This window comes from Tasmannia lanceolata, unplaced genomic scaffold, assembly GCF_043159265.1.
Source record: "Tasmannia lanceolata isolate RefF3 unplaced genomic scaffold, GAP_Taslan_0.1 ptg000012l, whole genome shotgun sequence".
Classification (NCBI taxonomy): domain Eukaryota; kingdom Viridiplantae; phylum Streptophyta; class Magnoliopsida; order Canellales; family Winteraceae; genus Tasmannia; species Tasmannia lanceolata.
Window position 1 is genome coordinate 37,852,095 of NW_027518689.1, and position 19,868 is coordinate 37,871,962.

The window sequence follows — 19,868 nt, forward strand, 5'->3', positions numbered from 1 at the left end:
GGTTAGGAAAACCGGATTAAAAGGGAAATGATATCACACCCCGCCCCCCCCCCCCCCCCCAACTCTGTATGGTTGCCGGGTTTTTTTTGTTCCTCGGAGTTATGTGGGAGAAAAAAATACCATGGGAGATAGGTGGGAAAAAAAAAGTCCTAGAAGTATCCTGGTAAAATAAAAATCCCATGTTTGGTTATGTGGGAGAAAAAAAATACCCTGGGAGATATGGTGGGAAAAAAAAAACCTTTGTTTGGTTGCTTGAACTGTTGGGTAGAAAAAATTTCTTCTCAAGCTTATTTTTGGTTCCTGAGTTTATTTTTGTTCCTGGGGTTATCTTGGGATGGGATGAAAAAGGCAATCATTACAAAAGTGGGATTAAAAAATTCACCCCACAAGTAATCATTACAAGAGTGGGATTAAAAAAAACCTAGTGCTAAAAGGCAATCAAACATGGGATGGGACCAAAATTTAACTTACTCTCCCACATAACTCTCAGGACCAAAAAAAAACCCGGCAACCAAACAGAGCATAAAACGGATAAAATCCGTTATCCCCCCTAATGGATATTGATATTCCCCCTAGCGGATAAAATCCTCCCACCCCATAACGGTTTCTGTGAGCATGGTGATAAATTCAACCCCCTGGGAAATGATTTTACCACTCCACTCTTTTGATATGTAGCTAAAGCTTCTTGTCTTTTACTTTTTAATTGGTGTTTCGACAGCCATTTAAACACTAAAAGACAAGAAGTTTTCGCTGCATATCAAAAGAGCGGAGTGCTAAAATCATTTCCCACATTAAACACCAAATATTCATTGAAGGCATTTTTAAGAAAGAATTCAAAATCAATATGATTTTCCCACCGTCAAGGAATTGTCAAAATAAGGTGTAATAACCATTATTTTTCTCATTTGACTAAAACCCAACAACAATAAGGGACTGGAACCCCTCACCCTCCTCTCCTAACTGGAGCTGAATAAGCAAACCATTTGCAACAACCAACAATGGAAAAGCAGTTATCAGAAACCTAATCAAACTTGGCACCAGAAATTCAACGGGCAACATGGATATTACCACTGCTTATATTTTCTTCACATCAGCCAAAAAGAAGCCTCATGGAAAAAGCAGATGCCCACAGACTCATCTAGTCTCTTCAGTCATGCTTCGTGGTCGCACCACTCACTTCAACTTCCTCTTTCTCATCTTTATCCCCCTTTTTAATTCCAAGCTCTGGGACCACCTAAATCAAAACCAAATCCCTTTCAGAAAATACAAAATAAATAGTTGCAGTTCTAGATATTTGTTTGGCCCCAACGTCAAGAGCCAGCCTGCCATAATAAAAACAGTGCTTTAATTTGACGACACGTGGCCTAGAAGACAAAAAAAAACGTAATGCCCGGGCGGAGAGACCCTTTTTGGTCATTTTCCGTCATTGTTTACGTTCTATATCCCCTGTTTTTTAATGTGAGTCTCACTCATTTTGAAAGTGGCCATACCAAACAAATGAGTTTTTAGAGTAAGGTGATAAAGCAAAACAAGGTAGTGGAAATAGCATTTTCCACACGCATGAAATAAATAATTAATAAATTAAAGGGATATTTGCTGATCAGTCACTCGCAAAATGATTGCTTATCAGTCCTGAGAAAAGCAAAGCATATTGGCTGAATAGTCCTACTTTTAGAAAATAAATATTAGCTAAAAGGTCGCTGAAAGTCGTGAACTTTATTTTTCTCCGTTAAAAATTTTAAAATAGCAAATTTCCCCCAACCCATTTAATCCGTTTTAGCGTTTTTTTTTTACCTCTTCTAATATTGACTTTCCCTTTGACACTCTCACTTCTTCTTCTAGGATTAGAAGTCAAACCCTGGTTCTTATTCCCAAAACAAAAGTTCGGAAAGGAAAAAAAATAAATCTAAAATCACTTATTTCATACACATTTAAAAAAAAAAAAAAAAAAAAAAGTAAAACAACTCTATTCAATTTTTCAATTAGGGACATTCGGTTTATAATGTTATTCCTCTAAATTAATCAGACAATTCCTCAATAAAAAAAAAAAATTCCATAAAAATAATTTTCTATCACAGATATTTTCTTGCAATCCATACGAGATAGGAATTTCTTAGAAAATTTAGAAACAAAAAATATTCCTAAAATTTCTTACTTAATATGCTTTTCTTAGGGGCTAATAAGCAATTATTTTGTCATGTTCGTGAGTTTTAAGGACCTTTTAGCAAATATTGTCTACAAGTAGGACCGTTACGTTAATATGCTTTTCTTAGGGACTAATAAGCAATTATTCTGCCATGCAGGGACTAATCAGCAAAAATCCCTTAATTAGCATTAGAGGCTGTTGTAATTACAAAAAAGCTATTTACTGCAAATTAAAATGCAATTAAAGGTGGACGCAATTATCAAAACAAGGGGGTGAGACTATCATCCCCTAATTATGGACAAGGGGCTATTTAGTTTGGGGCGATGATTTTTTCGCCCCCAACCCTAGGGATTATGCGCCCCTACTTTTAACGTGATTTGACGAGAAAAAGCGTAAAAGTCTGCCACAATTCACGTTAAAAGTGGGACGCATAATCCTAAAGTGGGGCGAAAAAAAATCATCTCCCTTAGTTGGCTCTTTAACAACTACACGAGAAAAGTCTCAAAAAAGTGTTAAAAAAAAGAAGCAAGGTAGGGGTGCAAATATCAACCCGAATTTGTTTATCTTTGAGCCTTTATTGGTTACCAACCTGATCTTGAGAAGCATTGTACGATGGAGGTGAACTTCTCCTCGTCTTCTTATTGGATCGAACATAGCCCGAGACCTTCGTTTCCCCAATTTCTACAAGAACACCAAACAGGAAAAAGAGGAAAAATAAATAAATCAAAAATATCTGCACTAACCGACGCGTGGGAATATCTGAGGGTATTTTCGTCATTTCAAGTCAATTTTCGAAAATACTTCTATTATTTCAATAGTAAACCGTAGACTTTATCTAACATGCGCCAAGACCGTGATCTGCACTATTGCTCTACCTGCCACGTGTTCCACACGCATCTAACCGTTCAGATCGTGCAACTCCGGCACAGCACCGCCGGCGTATGTTAGCAAATACGAGAGAGAGAGAGAGAGAGAGAGAGAGAGAGAGAGAGAGAGAGAGAGACTTTTACCTCGTTTTACGTGGATTTCCAATCTATCATGTCTTGTATTTTTAAAATCGAGGGTGGATTCAGCAGTGTCAGGGAGATAACGGTCAAGAGGAGGATGAAGGCGGTGGGCGTACGTTAGCGAGGAGCAACGTGGGTCGTTTTGGAGCATGCTCTGAACGAACAAAGCCTCAATCCGGTTAAGGAATGAGATGTGCTTCTCGTCCGTCCAAAAACCATTCGCCTTCAAATCCATGGAAAATCACAAAAAAAAAAAAATTAAAAAAAAAATATCCAGGTTCGGTCTTCTTGGTGGAGAGTTTGGGGTTTTTTTTTCTTGTTTCTTCCACGTTTTATAAAGTCGTTGAGCTTTTTGCCTGTTTTTTTTTTCTCTCTCTCACCGCCCCCGGTATAAAATATCTGAGGCGTCGCCACGTTGTTTCCAGATATTTTTGGGCTCGAATATCGTTTAAAGGTGAGGATGACGCACCGTGGATTGATATTTTTGGGTTCGTACCGAATTACTAAAATACCCTGGAAGCAAAGCTTTTGGATTTTGGACGTTTGACTCCTTTCATCTCCATCGCGACTAAAGTGCGTCGATCCGAAATCATGAATGGCTGAGATTAGCCTAACAGAAAAAGTGTTTTTTAATCTCAGCCATTCACGGAGTGGAGGAGAGAGAGAGCATAGAAAACTCCGAAAAAATAGTGAAAAAAAGTTACCTATAATTACATTTGGACCGACTGGCATTCACCCACCATTTAATACCTGTAATTACATTTGGACCGACTGGAATTCACCCACCGTTTAATAATAATTCATTGTTGTGGTAATTATGGTTGTGACCGGGGGAGCTCCATTCTTTCATAGTGCTCTGAGCTATCGAACTAGCTGTTGTTTTGTGGTGTGGGAGGCTTCACAGATTCCTTCGGTAGCGAGTAGAAGGCCCTCCTGTTGAATTAGAAGCATGCCCAAATCAGCAAACTTAGGCGGAGTTTGGCTTCTGAGGATCCAAGTGTTGAACATCGCATAATAATTGATAGTGTGATGATCCTTATCATGTTTTAGAGAGACTTCCGAATGGCACTAAATTGGTCAAATTTTTTTTTAAAAAAAAACCCTTGATTTTGTTTCATAACGAGATAGAGAGTTTGTTTCTGCAACAACTATGAAACTCGTGAAGTTGCATGATTCGAGAGTCAGATTGTTGCGAATAAGACTCATGTAGTGCTCTCCAAAGTTCTCATGAAGATGAAATCAAGTACTTGATGTTGATGCCAAAATCCGATTCAAGGGCTGATGGATGCTAAAGCTCCAATCTGTGCTTGACTTGTGCTCACAGAACACACGTTAGGAGCCCTGAAGTGTGGACTCTGGAAGACGACTCCGACGCTCAAGTCAGAAATCTGCGCATAGGAGAACGAAGCATTGAAACTAGAAAACAATGGGAGTGATTGAAAATAATGAAGAGGAAGGTGATTCGATATGCGTACCTTTGAGCGTGGGGGTCCTTTCATAGAGGAGGAGTTCAAGGCAGTTTAGGAGACTTGGAGCCTTAGTGGTCAACTTCCCTTAATTTCAATTCTTATCTTGATAAACCATGTTTCCTCATGAGAATTGGTTTCTACATTGCTCCACCGACCTTATAGGAGAGTGGCCTTTCTCAATAGGGCCCTTTGGAGTACTTTCCTGTTTGGGCGGCGTTGCTAATCCGGAGAAATGGGGAATCCCACTTGCACTCATACTCTAAGAGGCAAGTTCGGTTTCCTATTTTAATTAGGTGCCACGTGTCGTGCGCTTATAGGAAGTGTGGATTTTACCCCGACACTAGATCAAGTAGATGAGCTAGAATCACCTCCGCCTTTCTTACAAACTCAGTAGGAGATACAAAGATCCTGTTCAAGTGACCTAAATGCCTGGGCACAAGCAATTGGAGTAATGCGCCCCTTCCATAGAAGAATGTTATCATGAACTAATTTAACAGTCACAAGTTGGCAACAAATGAGAAAGAGAAGGTATTGGTGGAAGAAGTCATATGGGTGGACTGTTACAAATTGTAAATAGAGTGAAATAAGAAATTAGGCTTTGGAGTGAGAGATGAGGAGGAGTTAGGGTTATGAAATCAGTGTTTTGATGGTTTCGGGCTAACATATGTATATTATGGTAGAAGAGAGAATAGCATTTCACAAATAGGTGAGGGGAATTAGGGTTTCAAAATTTTGCTGTGAAAGATTTAGGAATTTGCATGAAAGAAAGAAAATGTAGCTTGAGCAACTGCATTATGGATTAGGGTTTCAAAGTTTCAAAAGGTTTAGGGGGTTTTGGAAGGAGAAGAAAGAAGTATGTCCTTTGCTCAGGAAGGGAATGTTGAATCCCCAATTTTTAGGGATGTCTAGTTAGTTTTAGCTATCTTTCGAATTTATCTTTTAGTTTTCTTTTTATTATTCTTAATTCTGATTGGTTGTAGAGTCCTAGTTGTGTTGAAACTTGAGATCATTGTAGACGTTTATATTTTCTTCTTATATCTTAATGAAAACGTAGAGAAGATTTCAACCTAATTTCGTGCTATTGTACGAGGGACTGGTTTCCCAAACAAACCGAATTTTCTTCTTCCTCGCTTTATCTTGCAAGTACTTATCAGATTAATTTCGTCTTAAATTTTTGATCAGCTTTGCTCTGATTCCATGCAAAATCTTTCATAGTCTGATGTATAAGAGAGAAACAGTGGATGTTGATGAGAAGAAAGAGGAGAGATCCTAGTTGGTTGCAGGGCTTGAAATTGAATTGTATCTTATAATCGATTACATCGCTAATCACTGAATTGTATTTGTATGCTAACAAAAACATCAAGTATTTACAGTGCTGCCAGTTGTAAAGAAATACACCGTAACACAAGTTTGCATTCACCCTACTGAATCCAACAATATGCTAGTGTCAACATTCTACGCTGGGTTAAGCATTCTTCATGATGAAACTTCATTAAGGTTATCATCTGTTGAAACTTGAACATGGGTGTGAGGAACTTCTGGCTAACCACTTGTCCTTGCAAATGAAGGATCCTCTGTAATGGCTGTTGTACTCTTGTATGTTGATCACAGTATAAATCTAGTAATTGTAGTGATGGGATCAAGGAAAGGAAAACTATTGCAAGTAGAAATTTCAAATGATAGACCTTTTTTCCCTGGTGGTACTTGGGAGGCAGATGTGGCGTGAATTCTTTAAATGGTGCAAATGCAATACACCCTGATCTTTTTTAGGTTGAAAAACTCTAGATTATGTTTACACCAACAAAACTGAAAATGGAACTTTAGGTGGATGATGATTTGATGAAGAACCATCACCCGTTGTTGTCAAGTTGAAAGCTTGGTAGCAGAGAGTTGCAGTACCTGCTTCCCTTTGAATGTCGGTTGTTGCTCCTTTTCCTTTTACTAGTCTACTTTGCAGGCCAATCCATGATGTATGTTGTTGAATGAACGGTCTGGATCATACTGATTTGGTTCCAGTTGGGTTTTTGTGAGTGATGCTCCTATAAGACAATTTCCTCCTTGTAATACGCATTAGAAGTAGGCTAAGAGGGATAAGCATTTTGTGTGAAAAGTAACTTAATATTTTATGAGGAAAATTTCCAGAAAATTCCTACAAACCAATCAGAAAGTTCCAAATTCTCAACAACTAAACACGATGAGAGGCTGAATATTCTAAAGATAAAAGTTTGCTAACTTGGCTCGATCACTTTACATGTGGTCCAATAGAATAGCCAAGAGACCCTTATCTTAGCCGTTGTACAAACGTGTTGACAACCTCCAACCCTCCTCCCTAAACACCTCATTTGCCACCTCATGTTCTAATCAATCGCTTCCACTCCGGTAATGAGATGGAGTTTCGATGTTTGGCTTGTACTTTTCTTTGCTCTTATCTAAGAGGGATTTTGATTTTCTAAGCAATTTTTACGGAAAGCAATCGACTTAACTTTTTTGCACGAGAAACGAAACGAAGAAATCTACTAAAGAGTGAGCATGTGCGGCTATTCCCTCCTGCAAAAGTGAGCCAAGAAATGGCTTTTCTGCGAAATTGCCTACCAAACCCCTAACTAAGAAGATTATGTAAGTTTTTCAGATACATCATTCCGGAGGAACTAAAATAGAATGCTGGGAACAGTGAGGGTGCAACTCGGGTCGGGTTGAACCCCAACAAAGGTCGGGTCGGTCCGGTTGAGTTCGGGTCTGGTTCGGGTTGACTTTTCCCAACCCGAGTCGGGTTCAGGTTGAGGGTTTGGCAACCTGACCAGAGTGAAACCCAACATTTTTTATAATTTTTTATTTTTTAAAGCTTAAAAACTTGGGTTGGGTCGGGTTGGGTTGAAGTCGGGTCGGGTTGGGTTCGGGTTGGAAAAATGGGTTCCTCGGGTCGGGTAGGGTTGGAAATCAGGTTGGGTCAGGTTCGGATTCGAAAAATGGGTTCCTCGGGTCGGGTAGGGTTGGAAATCGGGTTGGGTCAGGTTCGGATTGGAAAAATGGGTTCCTCGGTTCGGGTTGGCCTCAACGTCACCCAACCCGACCCAACCCGAGTTGCACCCCTGGACCATCATGTACACATGTAGAAACTCATTTCTGTTTTTACAATTTTTTTATAGTAGTTTCCTTACAATACTAAAGCTGCTATCAACATCCAATCAGAAAAGAGTAAAACAAAGTGAGTGGTGCCTTTATTATAAAAATATAGTAGGTGGGAAATGAGTCTCCTAAGCAAATCGCCTAACATAACTCCAACCGTCGTTATTAGAAAATCCAATATCTCTTGCCCAAAGGTTAGATGCGATGGGCATGTTTGCCAACCATGAAATAATATTCTCCATGGAATATTATTAATGGGGCCAGTTAGGGGCATAGTTAGCAAAACATGCTACGGAAGAGGAGAGATGATTCGAGTGTAATACGGTATTGGTAAAATATTCCCCCCGCCCGCCCCCCCGCCCCCCCGCCCCCCCCCCCTCCCCAAAACCCACAAAAAAATATCTCTCGCCCCAGGGTTAGATGCGATGGGCATGTTTGCCAACCATGAAATAATATTCTCCATGGAATAATTCTGTGGAATATTATTAATGGGACCAGTTAGGGGCATAGTTAGCAAAACATGCTACGGAAGAGGACAGATGATTCGAATGTAATACAGTATTGATAAAATATCCCCCCCCCCCCAAAACCCGCAATTTTTTTTTTTTTTGGGTTTGAGGGTGCGGGGGGGAGGATATTTTATCAATACCGTATTAGACTCGAATCATCTCTCCTCTTCCGTAGCATGTTTTGCTAACTATGCCCGTAACTGGTCCCATTAATAATATTCCAAGGAGCATATTATTTCATGGTTGGCAAACATGCCCATCGCATCTAACCCTGGGGCAAGGAACTTAACAAATAAGGTTTGAGTGCGGGGGGTATCATTTTCCAAAAAAATTTGTCATTTGCAAAATATAGCATGGTTAATCAAAATTTGAAATTTCGTCAAAAACATTTAATACATTTAAAATGTGTTTAAAACGTGTTCTAAGTATTAAACAACAAACCAATAAAACATGTGTTTTTTTTAAAGAAAAAACGCCGTTTAAAATTATGCTTTGCTAACTATGGTTACGAGAGATGTGCGGAGAGGAGTTAGAGAGGTGCGTTTAGATTAGATTACAAGAATCAAAGAATCGGTATTGAGATGAAATTCCATTCCATTCATATTCCAATTCCCTGCTAATAAGAATGTGAATTCCAATGGTAGTGTTTGGGTAAGCAGGGAAAAGGAGGAATCAGTATTGACATCTTTGTAAACAGGAGAGCAAACCCTACGAAAAAATGAAACCCACAAATTGTTTGACATCTTTGTAACTAGGATAGGTAACCCTAAGAAAAACCCAAACCCACAAATTCTTTCGCAAAAATCTCATAATAAGACTCGAATATGCACCCATAAACTAACAAACAAAAAAGGGGACCGGTGAGAATTCACTAGAAGAGGCTTGAAGAAATAGAGAGAGAGAGAGAGAGAGAGAGAGAGAGAGAGAGAGAGAGAGAGAGACGGGGTACCAGCTTGGGAGAATAACAAAAGCCGCCCGAAATTTGGGGAGTTTTACCAAGGAAGCAGGATTCTTCCCTGGGAGCCTTCGATTCCCGTTTCGATTCTCGCTTACGATTCTCACTCTGGCGACCTTGAGTAGGATTCTTCCCTGGGAGCCTTCGATTCCCGCTTTCGATTCCCGTTTTTGATTCCCACTCTGGCAACCTTGAGTTTTACTGCCGGCTCCTTTACTAAGTTTGGAACCAAACGCCTGAATCTGAAAAAAGAACCAAAATTGATTCTTGTTTTCTAATCCAGTGATCCAAACACGCCTTAAGAGGGTGGGATTGAAGGGAGAATGAAAAGGCCTTGAAAAGTAGGGCAAAAAACTCAAATTTGAAGTAGCTTAATTTTTTTTCCACTGTTTTTGAGGATATCTTTTGCTCTCTCCTCTTCCCCCTCATGTCTCTTCCTCTCCCTCCTTTGCCCATCTCTCACAGTTGGGTCTACATCTATTCCATGGAATAATTTTTCATGCTCACCAGACATGGCCTATAAGTTTCTTTGTTGCTATTTAATACCTTACACTTTCAAGCTTTAATTAGTTCTACTTTTACTGCATAAGAATTTAAAAAAATAAGCATGTTTTCAACGTGATGGGGTTTTGGGTGTCTAAACCCCATCAAATGGGTTTTTCTTTTGCCAAAACTCATTTGCTTCAGCCAAGCTTTAATTTTTTGTTCTTCGATGTTATGGGAAACATAAGAAACCCAAGAGACTCTCCCATAATCTGTGTAAGCAGATTAAAACCCAGGAAACCAAATCTTTTTTTTTTCTTTCTCAATATCGAAATCCATTCAAAGGGTTTTCTTTTTCAAAACATTCTCAGTTATTTACTTCGGCTTCAAAATTTTCTTGCAAACAATTATATGTATTGATTGATTTTTTTTCTTTTTTTCCAGATTGGGCTACAGTGGATGCTTTCTTTGTATAATAACAAGTTAAATGGGATTTTGGCATATGAGATGGGCTGCAGTAGATGTTTTTTAATTATGCATGTTTAATTTGACATAAGGAAGAGGAGGGCCTCTTCTATTTCAACAACTTTGTTTAAATTTAACTTTTTTCCTTTGATTTAGACACGTGATATGATTTTAACTTGACTTTAGAATTTAATGCTTTATTGAGCAGATATGAGTAATATGACTTCAAATTCCCAATTTTTAATGTTGAGAAGTAGAACTAGACAGATTGATGGTTTCAAAAGGTTATTTATAGATTGGTGCTTCTTTTTATACGCTTAGTTTATGTTTATGTTTTTATTTGGTATGTTATGTTTCTACTTTTTTGAGTGTTTGATGGAGTATTTGTGTGAATTTTGTGCTTCGGATTTGACTTCAGTTGAGATGTGCGCTTAACCAATTGTGAAATTATGCTATTGTAACCTTATTGCTAATGCTGACTGTGAAAATTTGATCTGCTGTAACCACTTTGGTTCTACGATGTGTTGATTCCCAATTTGAAATTGTTATGTTATTGTGGGTTGATAATCAGGTAATACATTCTTATTTTGTCTGTGAGTACATTTTTTAAGGTACCCTCTTCCCATGCTTTTCTCTTTTTTATTTATGATCTCTTGGTTTCTTGAACTATTTGCTTCTTTTTTTGCCAGGGATAATTCATAGGGACCATTTGTTTGCTTGGATATGGGCACTATCATTTTTGGGAATTGTAATAACTTTGCCTATCAATGTCCTTCTTTTATTATTTGTTTCTTGATTTTAGTTCATAATTTTATACAGAGGATCAAGAGATGATCTAATAGTGATGCAGCTTACTAAGAGCGATAGATGGAAGAGATGTTCGGAGTGAAAGATCTATGTTTAAGAGCGTGTCAACATATTACCTACAGGTTAGTCGTTGGGTTTTTTTTTTAATGTGATCACCTTTGCTTTCTTTTATTCAAAAGTTATTTATTTGTAGTATAAATGCTTTTATATCTTTTCATTTCATTTGCACCTAATTCCGAAATTGTTTAGATATCTCTGTGGGCTTTAACAAGTGGCTACTGCATTTATGAATTGATGTTATTTTTAGCTCTATTATATGCATACTTCATTTCTCGCATTTTGTTTGCAGCCGATAACTCGGCAAGGGGAAAATGCTGATGATGAGGATGGTGACAGGGAAGATGTTGATGGAGAAAATGTTGACGGAGTTGATGAGTACTAGAGCTCATAATACACACACATGAATAATGACAGTTTTTTGTTTTTTGGAATTTTAAAGGGTGTTCGGTGTACGGACATGGCTACAATTAATTTTTACTTTAAATACTGAACTTATGTAACGAGTAATGATATTTTCGTAAGTTTTGATTTATGTCATTTCAATTTTAATATTGAATGTGTGTTATGACTATGGATATTTATGTAAGTTTTGATATATATATATATATATATATATGTGTGTGTAGGAACCGTTTTTTTTATAGAGAAAACGGTTCCTACACACATGTGTAGATAAGTGATCTACACACTAGCTTAAAATACAGTGAGGGCCACATTATTTGGGTGATCCAAACCATTCATTTTTAAGGCCCTCTCAATAGATAGGGTGTCCACAAAAAATAAGATCCATAGGATCATCTAACCATTCGAACTTTGGAGGCAAAAAATGAAATAATTTGTGAAGGTTTAAAGACATCCATTTTACCTCCACAAATCGTAGGGTTGGGATGATCCTATGGATCTGATTTTTTGTAGACACCCTATCTATGTGAGGGCCTTTAAAATGGATGGCTTGGATCACCCAAACAATGTGGGCCCCCACTGTATTTTAAGCTAGTGTGTAGAGAGTTCTCTACACATATGTGTAGGAACCGTTTTTTTTATATGTATATAATGAAATAAAATTTTCGAAAAGAAATCTTAAAATTGAGTATTAGCTACTCAATTAATTCGGTTGTAGAAAGAACATATACGGTGAAAATATTATTCGCAACTTAATTGCTTTGGTCCCTAATAGAACATGTATACGTTGAAGATAGTCGAGACCAAATTAAGTTGGTTGCTAAAAAGATCTAATTATTAATAGCGACGCAATATGTTGGTCGCTAACAAAGTTTTAGCGTCGCGAATTTATTCTTATCGCTAATAATCACTATTAGCGACCAACATATTTCGTCGCTAATGCTTGATTTGGTTGTCTTTTTTGGTTGCCTATAAACCTTTAGCTACGGTTGTATGATGTCGTTAGCAACGGTTTGATTGGTCGCTAATGAGTAACATTTAGCGACGCTCATGTTAATTTGGGTCGCTACAGACTATTAGCGACCCTCGAATTAGCGACCACACAACGACAAAAAAAAAGGTCGCTATTACTATTAGCGATGGTATTTTTAGTATTAGCGTATCTTTTAATGGTTTTAAAACTTTTATTAGAAAATTCTTATCTGACCTCTTTCATGTGATGTGTCTTCAGTGATAAGGTACTATTATGTTTGCCTTTTGTATTTTGTGAAAATTTTAATCCATCATTGATTATGCATTGGACCCTTTGTAGGCATCTATAAAGATTAAACAACATAAACTAATCTCGAAGGCCTGTTTGGATTGCAATTTCCAAATGGAAAACTTTCCCAAAATTTTATACTGATTACATATGAAAAAGTGATTTGAACAACTTTTATTTACGTAGACCTGTAAATTATAACGATATCCCTAAAATTTATCAATCCCCTCTAAATTGTGGAAATAAATAACTTTTCATATGAAAAAATTTCCTCAAGAAAAGTTTTTCTTGCAATTCAAATATGACCTAACGATTGGGATCTATAAAAGACTAGAGACACTTGATGACGTTAGCGTGCATGTCTTTTAGACTCCAATTGTTTGTTTATAAATTAGTTAATTTAATTTACGGAAAAGTGTTGCTACTCGGTCGAGTTAAATATAGTGGGGGCCCACATTGTTTGGGTGATCCAAACAATTCATTTGAAAGTCCCTTACCTAGATAGGGTGTCCACAAAAAATCAGACCCATAGGATGATTCTAACCCATCCAACAATGGAGGGGAAAATGGGAAGATTTGTGGACAAACTGTGCATGTTCATTTTTTTCCGATTTTTCCCTCCACTGTCGAATGGGTTGGGATGATTCTATGGATCTGATTTTTTGTGGACACCCTATATAGGTAAGGGGCTTTCAAATGAATGGTTTGGATCACCCAAACAATGTGGGCCCCTACTGTATTTAATCCGACCAAGTAGATAAGCTTAGCTATTAGCTACAAGACCGAGTAACAACACTTTTCCCTTTAATCTAATCAATTTTATTTATACTCATTCAATTTTATTCCTCTTTTATTATGGGTAATCACGATTGCAAAGGCAAATGTGATCGCAGGAATGGGATTTGCAATCATAAACAACCACATAAACTGCAGTTTTAAGATTCATTTTATAAGATTTTATTTTTCCACTTATTCTATAACAATATGCTCTTTATAATTTCAGGGATTTGATAGGGACCATTATAGAAAGTAGGGCTGCAACTCGAGCCGGGTTTTACCCGACCCGCATCGACCCGACCCGAAAATAGCCTGGGTTGGGTTCAGGTTTCATGGGTTTCGGGTCGAGCCGGGTTGAGCATTCAAAAGCCCGCATGAATCTCGGGTCGAGCCGGGTTTGAAGGGGCCCGACCCGACCCGACCCGAGTTACATAAGTTATAGTATGTACATTTTTTTCTATTGTTAGTTAAAAGTTAAAAGTAAAAACCCACGCACCCACTGTTACTGTATGTGAGTGTAATTTCTGCTTCTATGAGTTGAGTTGATTCAAGTGTTTGATTCAGCATTGTTTGATTGTAATTACAACATTGTTTGATTACAGCATTGTTTGATTCAAGTGTGATGTGATTGTAATTACATCATTGTTTGATTCAAGTGTAATGTGAGTGTAATTTCTGCTTCTATGAGTTGAGTTGCCTTGCCAAACAAGAATTTTCCTTAAAAAATTGCGTCAACGTGAAAAAACCCGACCCGACCCGAACCGACCCGAGATTTATCATGGGTAGGGCAGGGTTTGGGAATCATGGGTTTTCCGAAAAAAAACCCGACCCGACCCGACCCAACCCGAGATATTTCTCGGGTAGGGTTGGGTTCTCCAAAACCCGACCCGCCCGACCCGAGTTGCAGCCCTAATATAAAGGCATTTTGCAGGCAGGCTGTTGCAAAATGCCTTCTGCGGTGGTCCCTAGTGAAATCCCATAATTTCAATAGCCAAAAGCTTGGGTGTAAAGAATAGACTGTACATTTATATATAATATAGACTAAGGGGCTATATATCAGTACACACATTCAGAAGATGATTATTTTTCAAATGCTAGGAATATAAAGATTGGGGCTGCAACTTGGGTCGGGTTTTACCCGACCCGCATCGACCCGACCCGAAAATAGCTTGGGTTGGGTTCATGTTTCTCGAGTTTCGGGTCGAGCCGGGTCTACGATCCAAAAGCCCTCATGAATCTCGGGTCGAGCCGGGCTTGAAGGTGCCCTACCCGACCCGAGTTACTTAAGTTATAGTATGTATTTTTTTTCTAAAACTTTGTTACTTTAAAAGTGAAAACTTAAAAGTAAAACTCACGCACACACGCAAACACAGGGACTCTTTCCATCTTCTGTTCGTTTCCCCCCTTTAGCTCTAGGGTTTAAAGTTTCAACTAAATAGTTAATGCACTAAATAGTTTGTTGTTAATCTCATATGAGTATAATCAATTGCAGTTGGTAATGCATCGAATTATTCTCTTTGGACTAGTCATTAGTTAATTCACTAAAGAGTTTGTCATGTTTGAGTTTTTCTACTTCTATGAGTTGAGTTGCCTTGCCAAACAAGAGTTTTCCTTAGAAAATTGCGTCAACGTAAAAAACCCGACCCGACCCGAGATTTATCATGAGTAGGGCCGGGTTTGGGAATCGTGGGTTTTCCGGAAAAAAAAACCGTCCGACCTGAGTTGCAGCCCTAATAAAGCTTGTCACCTTTGAGAGGAGCATCTTATAAGATGGGATCCATTCCCAATTTGTAAATTGTAATAGATAGATTCTTGGTATTTTTTTATACACATAGAAAATGCTGGAAAGAAAGGGCTGTTACACTTACTCATGCACATGATCAGATCCATTGATCCTAATACATAAATTGAGAACATCTTGATCATATGATCCAGGCCCTTGATCCATCAAATCTTAGGGTTCTACGAATGAGGAATACTAGATTCACAAGCGCCCTTACAAAAAAGGATGCAAAGGGCGCCCCCATTGGTAATAATTTTGCGTGCCATCTTAAATGGCACTTGACCAATGACCTCCATTGGTAATAATTTTTATTTACGTTATGGCCCATGACAGGGACGGTTTGGATCATCCTATAGTTTGTCCGTAAAGTACTATTTGAAAAATAAGGGACTGTAAGGGCTTACACTGTACAAAATCTCAAGGTAAGGACCATCATAGAAAAGCATTTCGCAGGCAGGCTGTTTCATGCCCAGTCCTGTTTTTAAAACTGGGTTTTTTTACGGGGTTGATAATTTTTAAAAAGCTCGGGTGCAATGAATAGAATCTACATTTAAATATCCACCCCTTTTGCTTACGAGGGACACCCACTGAATTCTTCTGAGGTCAAGTACCTTAAAAAGAGTATAAACTAAGGGGCCATATATTATATTAATTTTACTAGTACAGACATTCGAAAGATAATTAATTTTCAAATGCTAGGAATATAAAGATTGTCACCTTTCATAAATAAGGGTGTCAATTTTGGCTCGGGCTCGGAAGCTCCCTCGAGCTCGGCTTGAGCTCGGCTCGAATCCTTAACGAGCTGAGCCCGAGTTAGGCCAGGCTCGGCTCGTTAAGGCTCGTTAAGAATTTAATATATTTAAATATATATTATATATTAATATATACATTAAAAGGGTTGTCCATGGAGTAAAAAGGGAGGGGCAAAATATGTCACTTCATTTTTGGAACCCCATTTGTTACTAGGACCACCCCCATAGTGTAAAAAAAGTAGTCAAATTACACTAGTAGGGCTGTCCAGGGAAGATGAGGGGTGTGAACATAATATAACCCGAGCTCGGTAAGGCTCGCGAGCCTGACCGAGCCGAGCCGAGCCCGAGCCGACCTCACTTGTGAGTTTAACGAGCCGAGCCGAGCCTTGCTCGGCTCGTTTACACCCCTATTCAGAAAGATGGTAGATCCATAACCAATTTGTAAATGGTAGTAGATAGATTCTTGGTGTTTTTTATACACATGGAAAATGCTGGAAAGAAAGGGCTGTTACACTCACTTATTGGGTCCCATTTTAACCTCATCCACGTGATCAGACCCGTTGATCCTAATACATAAATTGAAAACTTCTTGATCTGATGATCTAGGCCCTTGATCCATCAAATCTTAGGGTTCTAAGAATGAGGAATGCTAGATTCACCTTCAGTTTAGACTTCCTGTCATTTTTGTAGTCGTTTTTTATCTATATGAGGGTTTGTTCTTTAGAGTAGGGAATAAGATCGTGTAGATCTAAGTCTCTTAGATCAACGGTCTTCATTTCACACTGAACCTCCTGTGGGACCTAATAATTGTCAGATCGAGAAACTGATTTCTTTCCTTTTAGCATTCTAAAAGCTACACTAACTCTCCCCCGGATAAATGTTGGAAAAAACGCACAGTTGGTTAGATGCCAATTTTTTATCGAATGGCCAAGATTGTGTAAACCAGGTTTGGATAATTGGATATTGTTCTAAGGTTAAAACATTATTTGTCGCTAGCGAGGGTGCTCGGCACTTGACAAACATTCTAGACGGTCTTTTCCCGGTGGCGAAGAAAGCGCCTGCTTTTAAGTCGTGCCACTTTAGTACACGCATGAACGCTGCTTTTTACACCTGTAAAATTTCGTCGGTTTTTACAAAACGAATAAAAAACATTAATTTATCTGTTGAGCCGGTTACAGTAAACCTTATCTTTTTATGAGTTGTCCTCCACGTTTATACCGACACGTGGTACGAGTACCGGGTCGCCCAGAAACTTCTGGAAATATAACTTACAGATCCTTCTCGTGCTTTCCTTTCCTTTCTCGCACCCTTTTGTGGATTTATGAGTGGTGGGGCGTTCTCTCTCTCTCTCTCTCTCTCTCTCTTTTCTTTTTTCTTGTTCCTTTTAATCCAGAACGAAGCTTCTAGAACACAACAAAGCCATTCTCTCTCTCTCTGAAAATTTCTCAAGATCATGAACTATTTTGGTTGCTTTTCTGGTCAATCATCACTTTAATTTTCTTTACTTTCGTGCCGGTTTGAGGAAATCGAGGAATTCGCGTCTCTTTCTAGGTTTGTTATTGATGGATTTTGTTTTTTAATGTCACGGATAAATCGTTTTTTCTCAGATCTAGGGTTTGGAACGATAATCCTCTTCTTTTTTTTTCCTTCAGATCCAAGCAATGGCTCCTCCTACGGCAGAACAGAACGGAGACTCCGATTCGTCCAGATCTTTACCGACGCCCTTCCTCACGAAAACGTACCAGATCGTCGAAGATCCTTCCGTTGATGATGTGATCTCATGGAACGATGATGGTTCCACCTTCATAGTATGGCGTCCTGCCGAGTTCGCCCGAGATCTACTTCCCAAATACTTCAAGCATAATAACTTCTCCAGTTTTGTACGCCAGCTCAACACATACGTGAGTCATCCATCCCTTGACGCTACAACCGTATGCAAATACGTAGATCCATAACCTTTCCTGAGTTTCAACTTTCTCTGAATTGTATACGGATTTTCCTCCTTTTTTAGGGATTCCGAAAGATCGTGCCGGATCGGTGGGAATTCGCCAACGACTGTTTCCGTCGAGGCGAAAAGCGGCTCCTTTGCGACATACACCGCCGGAAAATATCTCCGGCGATGGCAACTCCGGCGACTCGTGCTGGTTCTCCTACGAATTCCGGCGACGAGCAGGTCCTTTCCTCGAACTCTTCTCCGGTCAGCTTGCCGGCGGCGGAGCTTATTGACGAGAACGAGAGGCTTAGGAAAGAGAACATGGTTCTAACGCAAGAGCTTACACAGATGAAGAATCTCTGTAACAATATTCTCCTCTTGATGACGAAATACGCCGGCAGTCGGCCAGAGAGCCAGATCTCAGCCGATAAACCGCTCGATCTTTTGCCGTTAAAACGGCTTACGGAAGAGTCGGATCTCGGAGCGAACTCGGGACAGAGCCGAGTCAAGACGGAGGAGGAGGAGGAGGAGACGAGGCCGAGGCTTTTTGGAGTTCCGATAGGCGTGAAGCGAGTGAGAGAAGAGGATGTGGAAGAACACGAGCAACAACATACAGCGTCGGAGATTAAATCTGAACCGTTAGATCCGAGTTCGGATCATCAAGAATCTCCTTGGCTCAAATACTGTTGTCGACCTAACCAAAGGGTCTGTAATTGAGAAAAAAAAAAAAAAAAACAAAGCCAGAAAGCAACAGATAAGATTTTGATTCCTTGTCGAGGAGTCTCACGTGCCAGTTTCTGTCTACATGTGTGTGTGTGTCTAACCTCGTCCAAGGCAAGAAAGAACCAAAGGTCTCTCTCTCTCTCTCTCTCCATCTCTTTTCAAATTTATGTTTCAAGCAGCGGTAAATGTAATTGGGTGTGAAAAAAATCGCAAAAGCGATGGAAGAAAGAAAAAAAAACACAGCTTTCGACCCTTTTTCACCAACCTCCTGACTGAATATTCTTTGCAGATATCATTATCATCTCGCTTTCCTCTGGAATTTTGTGTTACTTTCTAGCAAGACGGAGAAAAAGCTGAGGAAAAATCTTATTTTATTAATCTCAGAGTACCGAACCATGGAAGAAAAAGAATGGGAATTGTGTAGATAGAAGGCGAACGGCCTCGCTATTATTATTATTATATTGAGCAATGTCACAAAGGTTAGGGAAGAAACTGTTGGGCTGCAGTGCCCAAAACAAGCGAAAATGCTACGACGGATATTCCTTTCTACTTTTCTTTCCAAAAACGTGATCCTTTTTCAAGGGTCATCTCATTATCGGGTTTTATAGCAAGATTTAAGAGATTTTATAACTACGGTGGCCCTTCAATGATCCATTAGGTTGATCCTATGGGCTCTTGACGTAGGGAGCGTGAGATGTAACACCAAGATAAAGATCAACACTAAAATAATCTCCTGCGGTTTGAAAACCCATGCCAAGGTTTGGAGAAAACATGTGGAAGAGCTAATGCTCTCTTAGATGTGATTTTCCAAAATTAGACTTTATTCAATCTCCTTTTCTTTCTTCATGCCATTACATAATGCCATTACATAATATAGAGAGTCAAAAGTTAAGAATAGCAACCATAAATACTTGCTTAACAATTATTCTTATTCGTTTAACTAAAGCAACATAAATAAAAGGAAAAAACATGACTAAAACTTTCTTAAAATAATAATCCCGTAATCTACTTATACTACATCCTTAAAATGCTTATGACTTAGCCAAATCAAATCCAAATCGTGTAATCTTGGGCTCTTTAGATATGTAATCGAAAAATCTTTCTAAAAACACCAAAATTATTCCAAAAGAATAAGATTTGATGCCCCGCACATTCTTCATTACGATTTGTGAAGTGACGGCAAATTATAGAACATGTACAGGACGGAGGG

The 19,868-nt window shown here is 38.9% G+C and overlaps 2 protein-coding genes and 1 long non-coding RNA gene across 4 annotated transcripts; 2 read left to right on the forward strand and 1 right to left on the reverse strand.

Annotated features, from left to right (window-relative positions):
• Window positions 1-876: 876 nt before the first annotated feature.
• On the reverse strand, window positions 877-4,643 carry LOC143888112 (uncharacterized). Of its 2 annotated transcripts, XR_013254481.1 has the most exons (5): window positions 4,629-4,643; window positions 4,401-4,541; window positions 3,157-4,086; window positions 2,736-2,827; window positions 877-1,234 (listed from the first exon to the last, which is right to left on the reverse strand). XR_013254481.1 is itself a non-coding variant. In XM_077392422.1 (3 exons), exons 1-3 carry the CDS (start codon window positions 3,386-3,388, stop codon window positions 1,148-1,150), a joined length of 411 nt encoding a protein of 136 aa, XP_077248537.1. In that variant the 5' UTR covers window positions 3,389-3,565; the 3' UTR covers window positions 877-1,147. The 2 variants fall into 2 exon arrangements, 1 of the variants encoding a protein (XP_077248537.1); XM_077392422.1 differs by lacking the exons at window positions 4,401-4,541; window positions 4,629-4,643 and having other exon boundaries at window positions 3,157-3,565.
• A 4,103-nt stretch (window positions 4,644-8,746) lies between these two features.
• Window positions 8,747-11,557, forward strand: LOC143887298 (uncharacterized). The gene is made up of 2 exons (XR_013254125.1): window positions 8,747-11,089; window positions 11,317-11,557. It is a non-coding gene; the product is annotated as an uncharacterized LOC143887298 (long non-coding RNA).
• A 5,736-nt stretch (window positions 11,558-17,293) lies between these two features.
• LOC143888113 (heat stress transcription factor B-2b-like) lies at window positions 17,294-18,977 on the forward strand. Its single transcript, XM_077392423.1, has 3 exons — window positions 17,294-17,553; window positions 17,655-17,903; window positions 18,014-18,977. Exons 2-3 carry the CDS (start codon window positions 17,664-17,666, stop codon window positions 18,650-18,652), a joined length of 879 nt encoding a protein of 292 aa, XP_077248538.1. The 5' UTR covers window positions 17,294-17,553; window positions 17,655-17,663; the 3' UTR covers window positions 18,653-18,977.
• The last annotated feature ends 891 nt before the right edge of the window (window positions 18,978-19,868 follow it).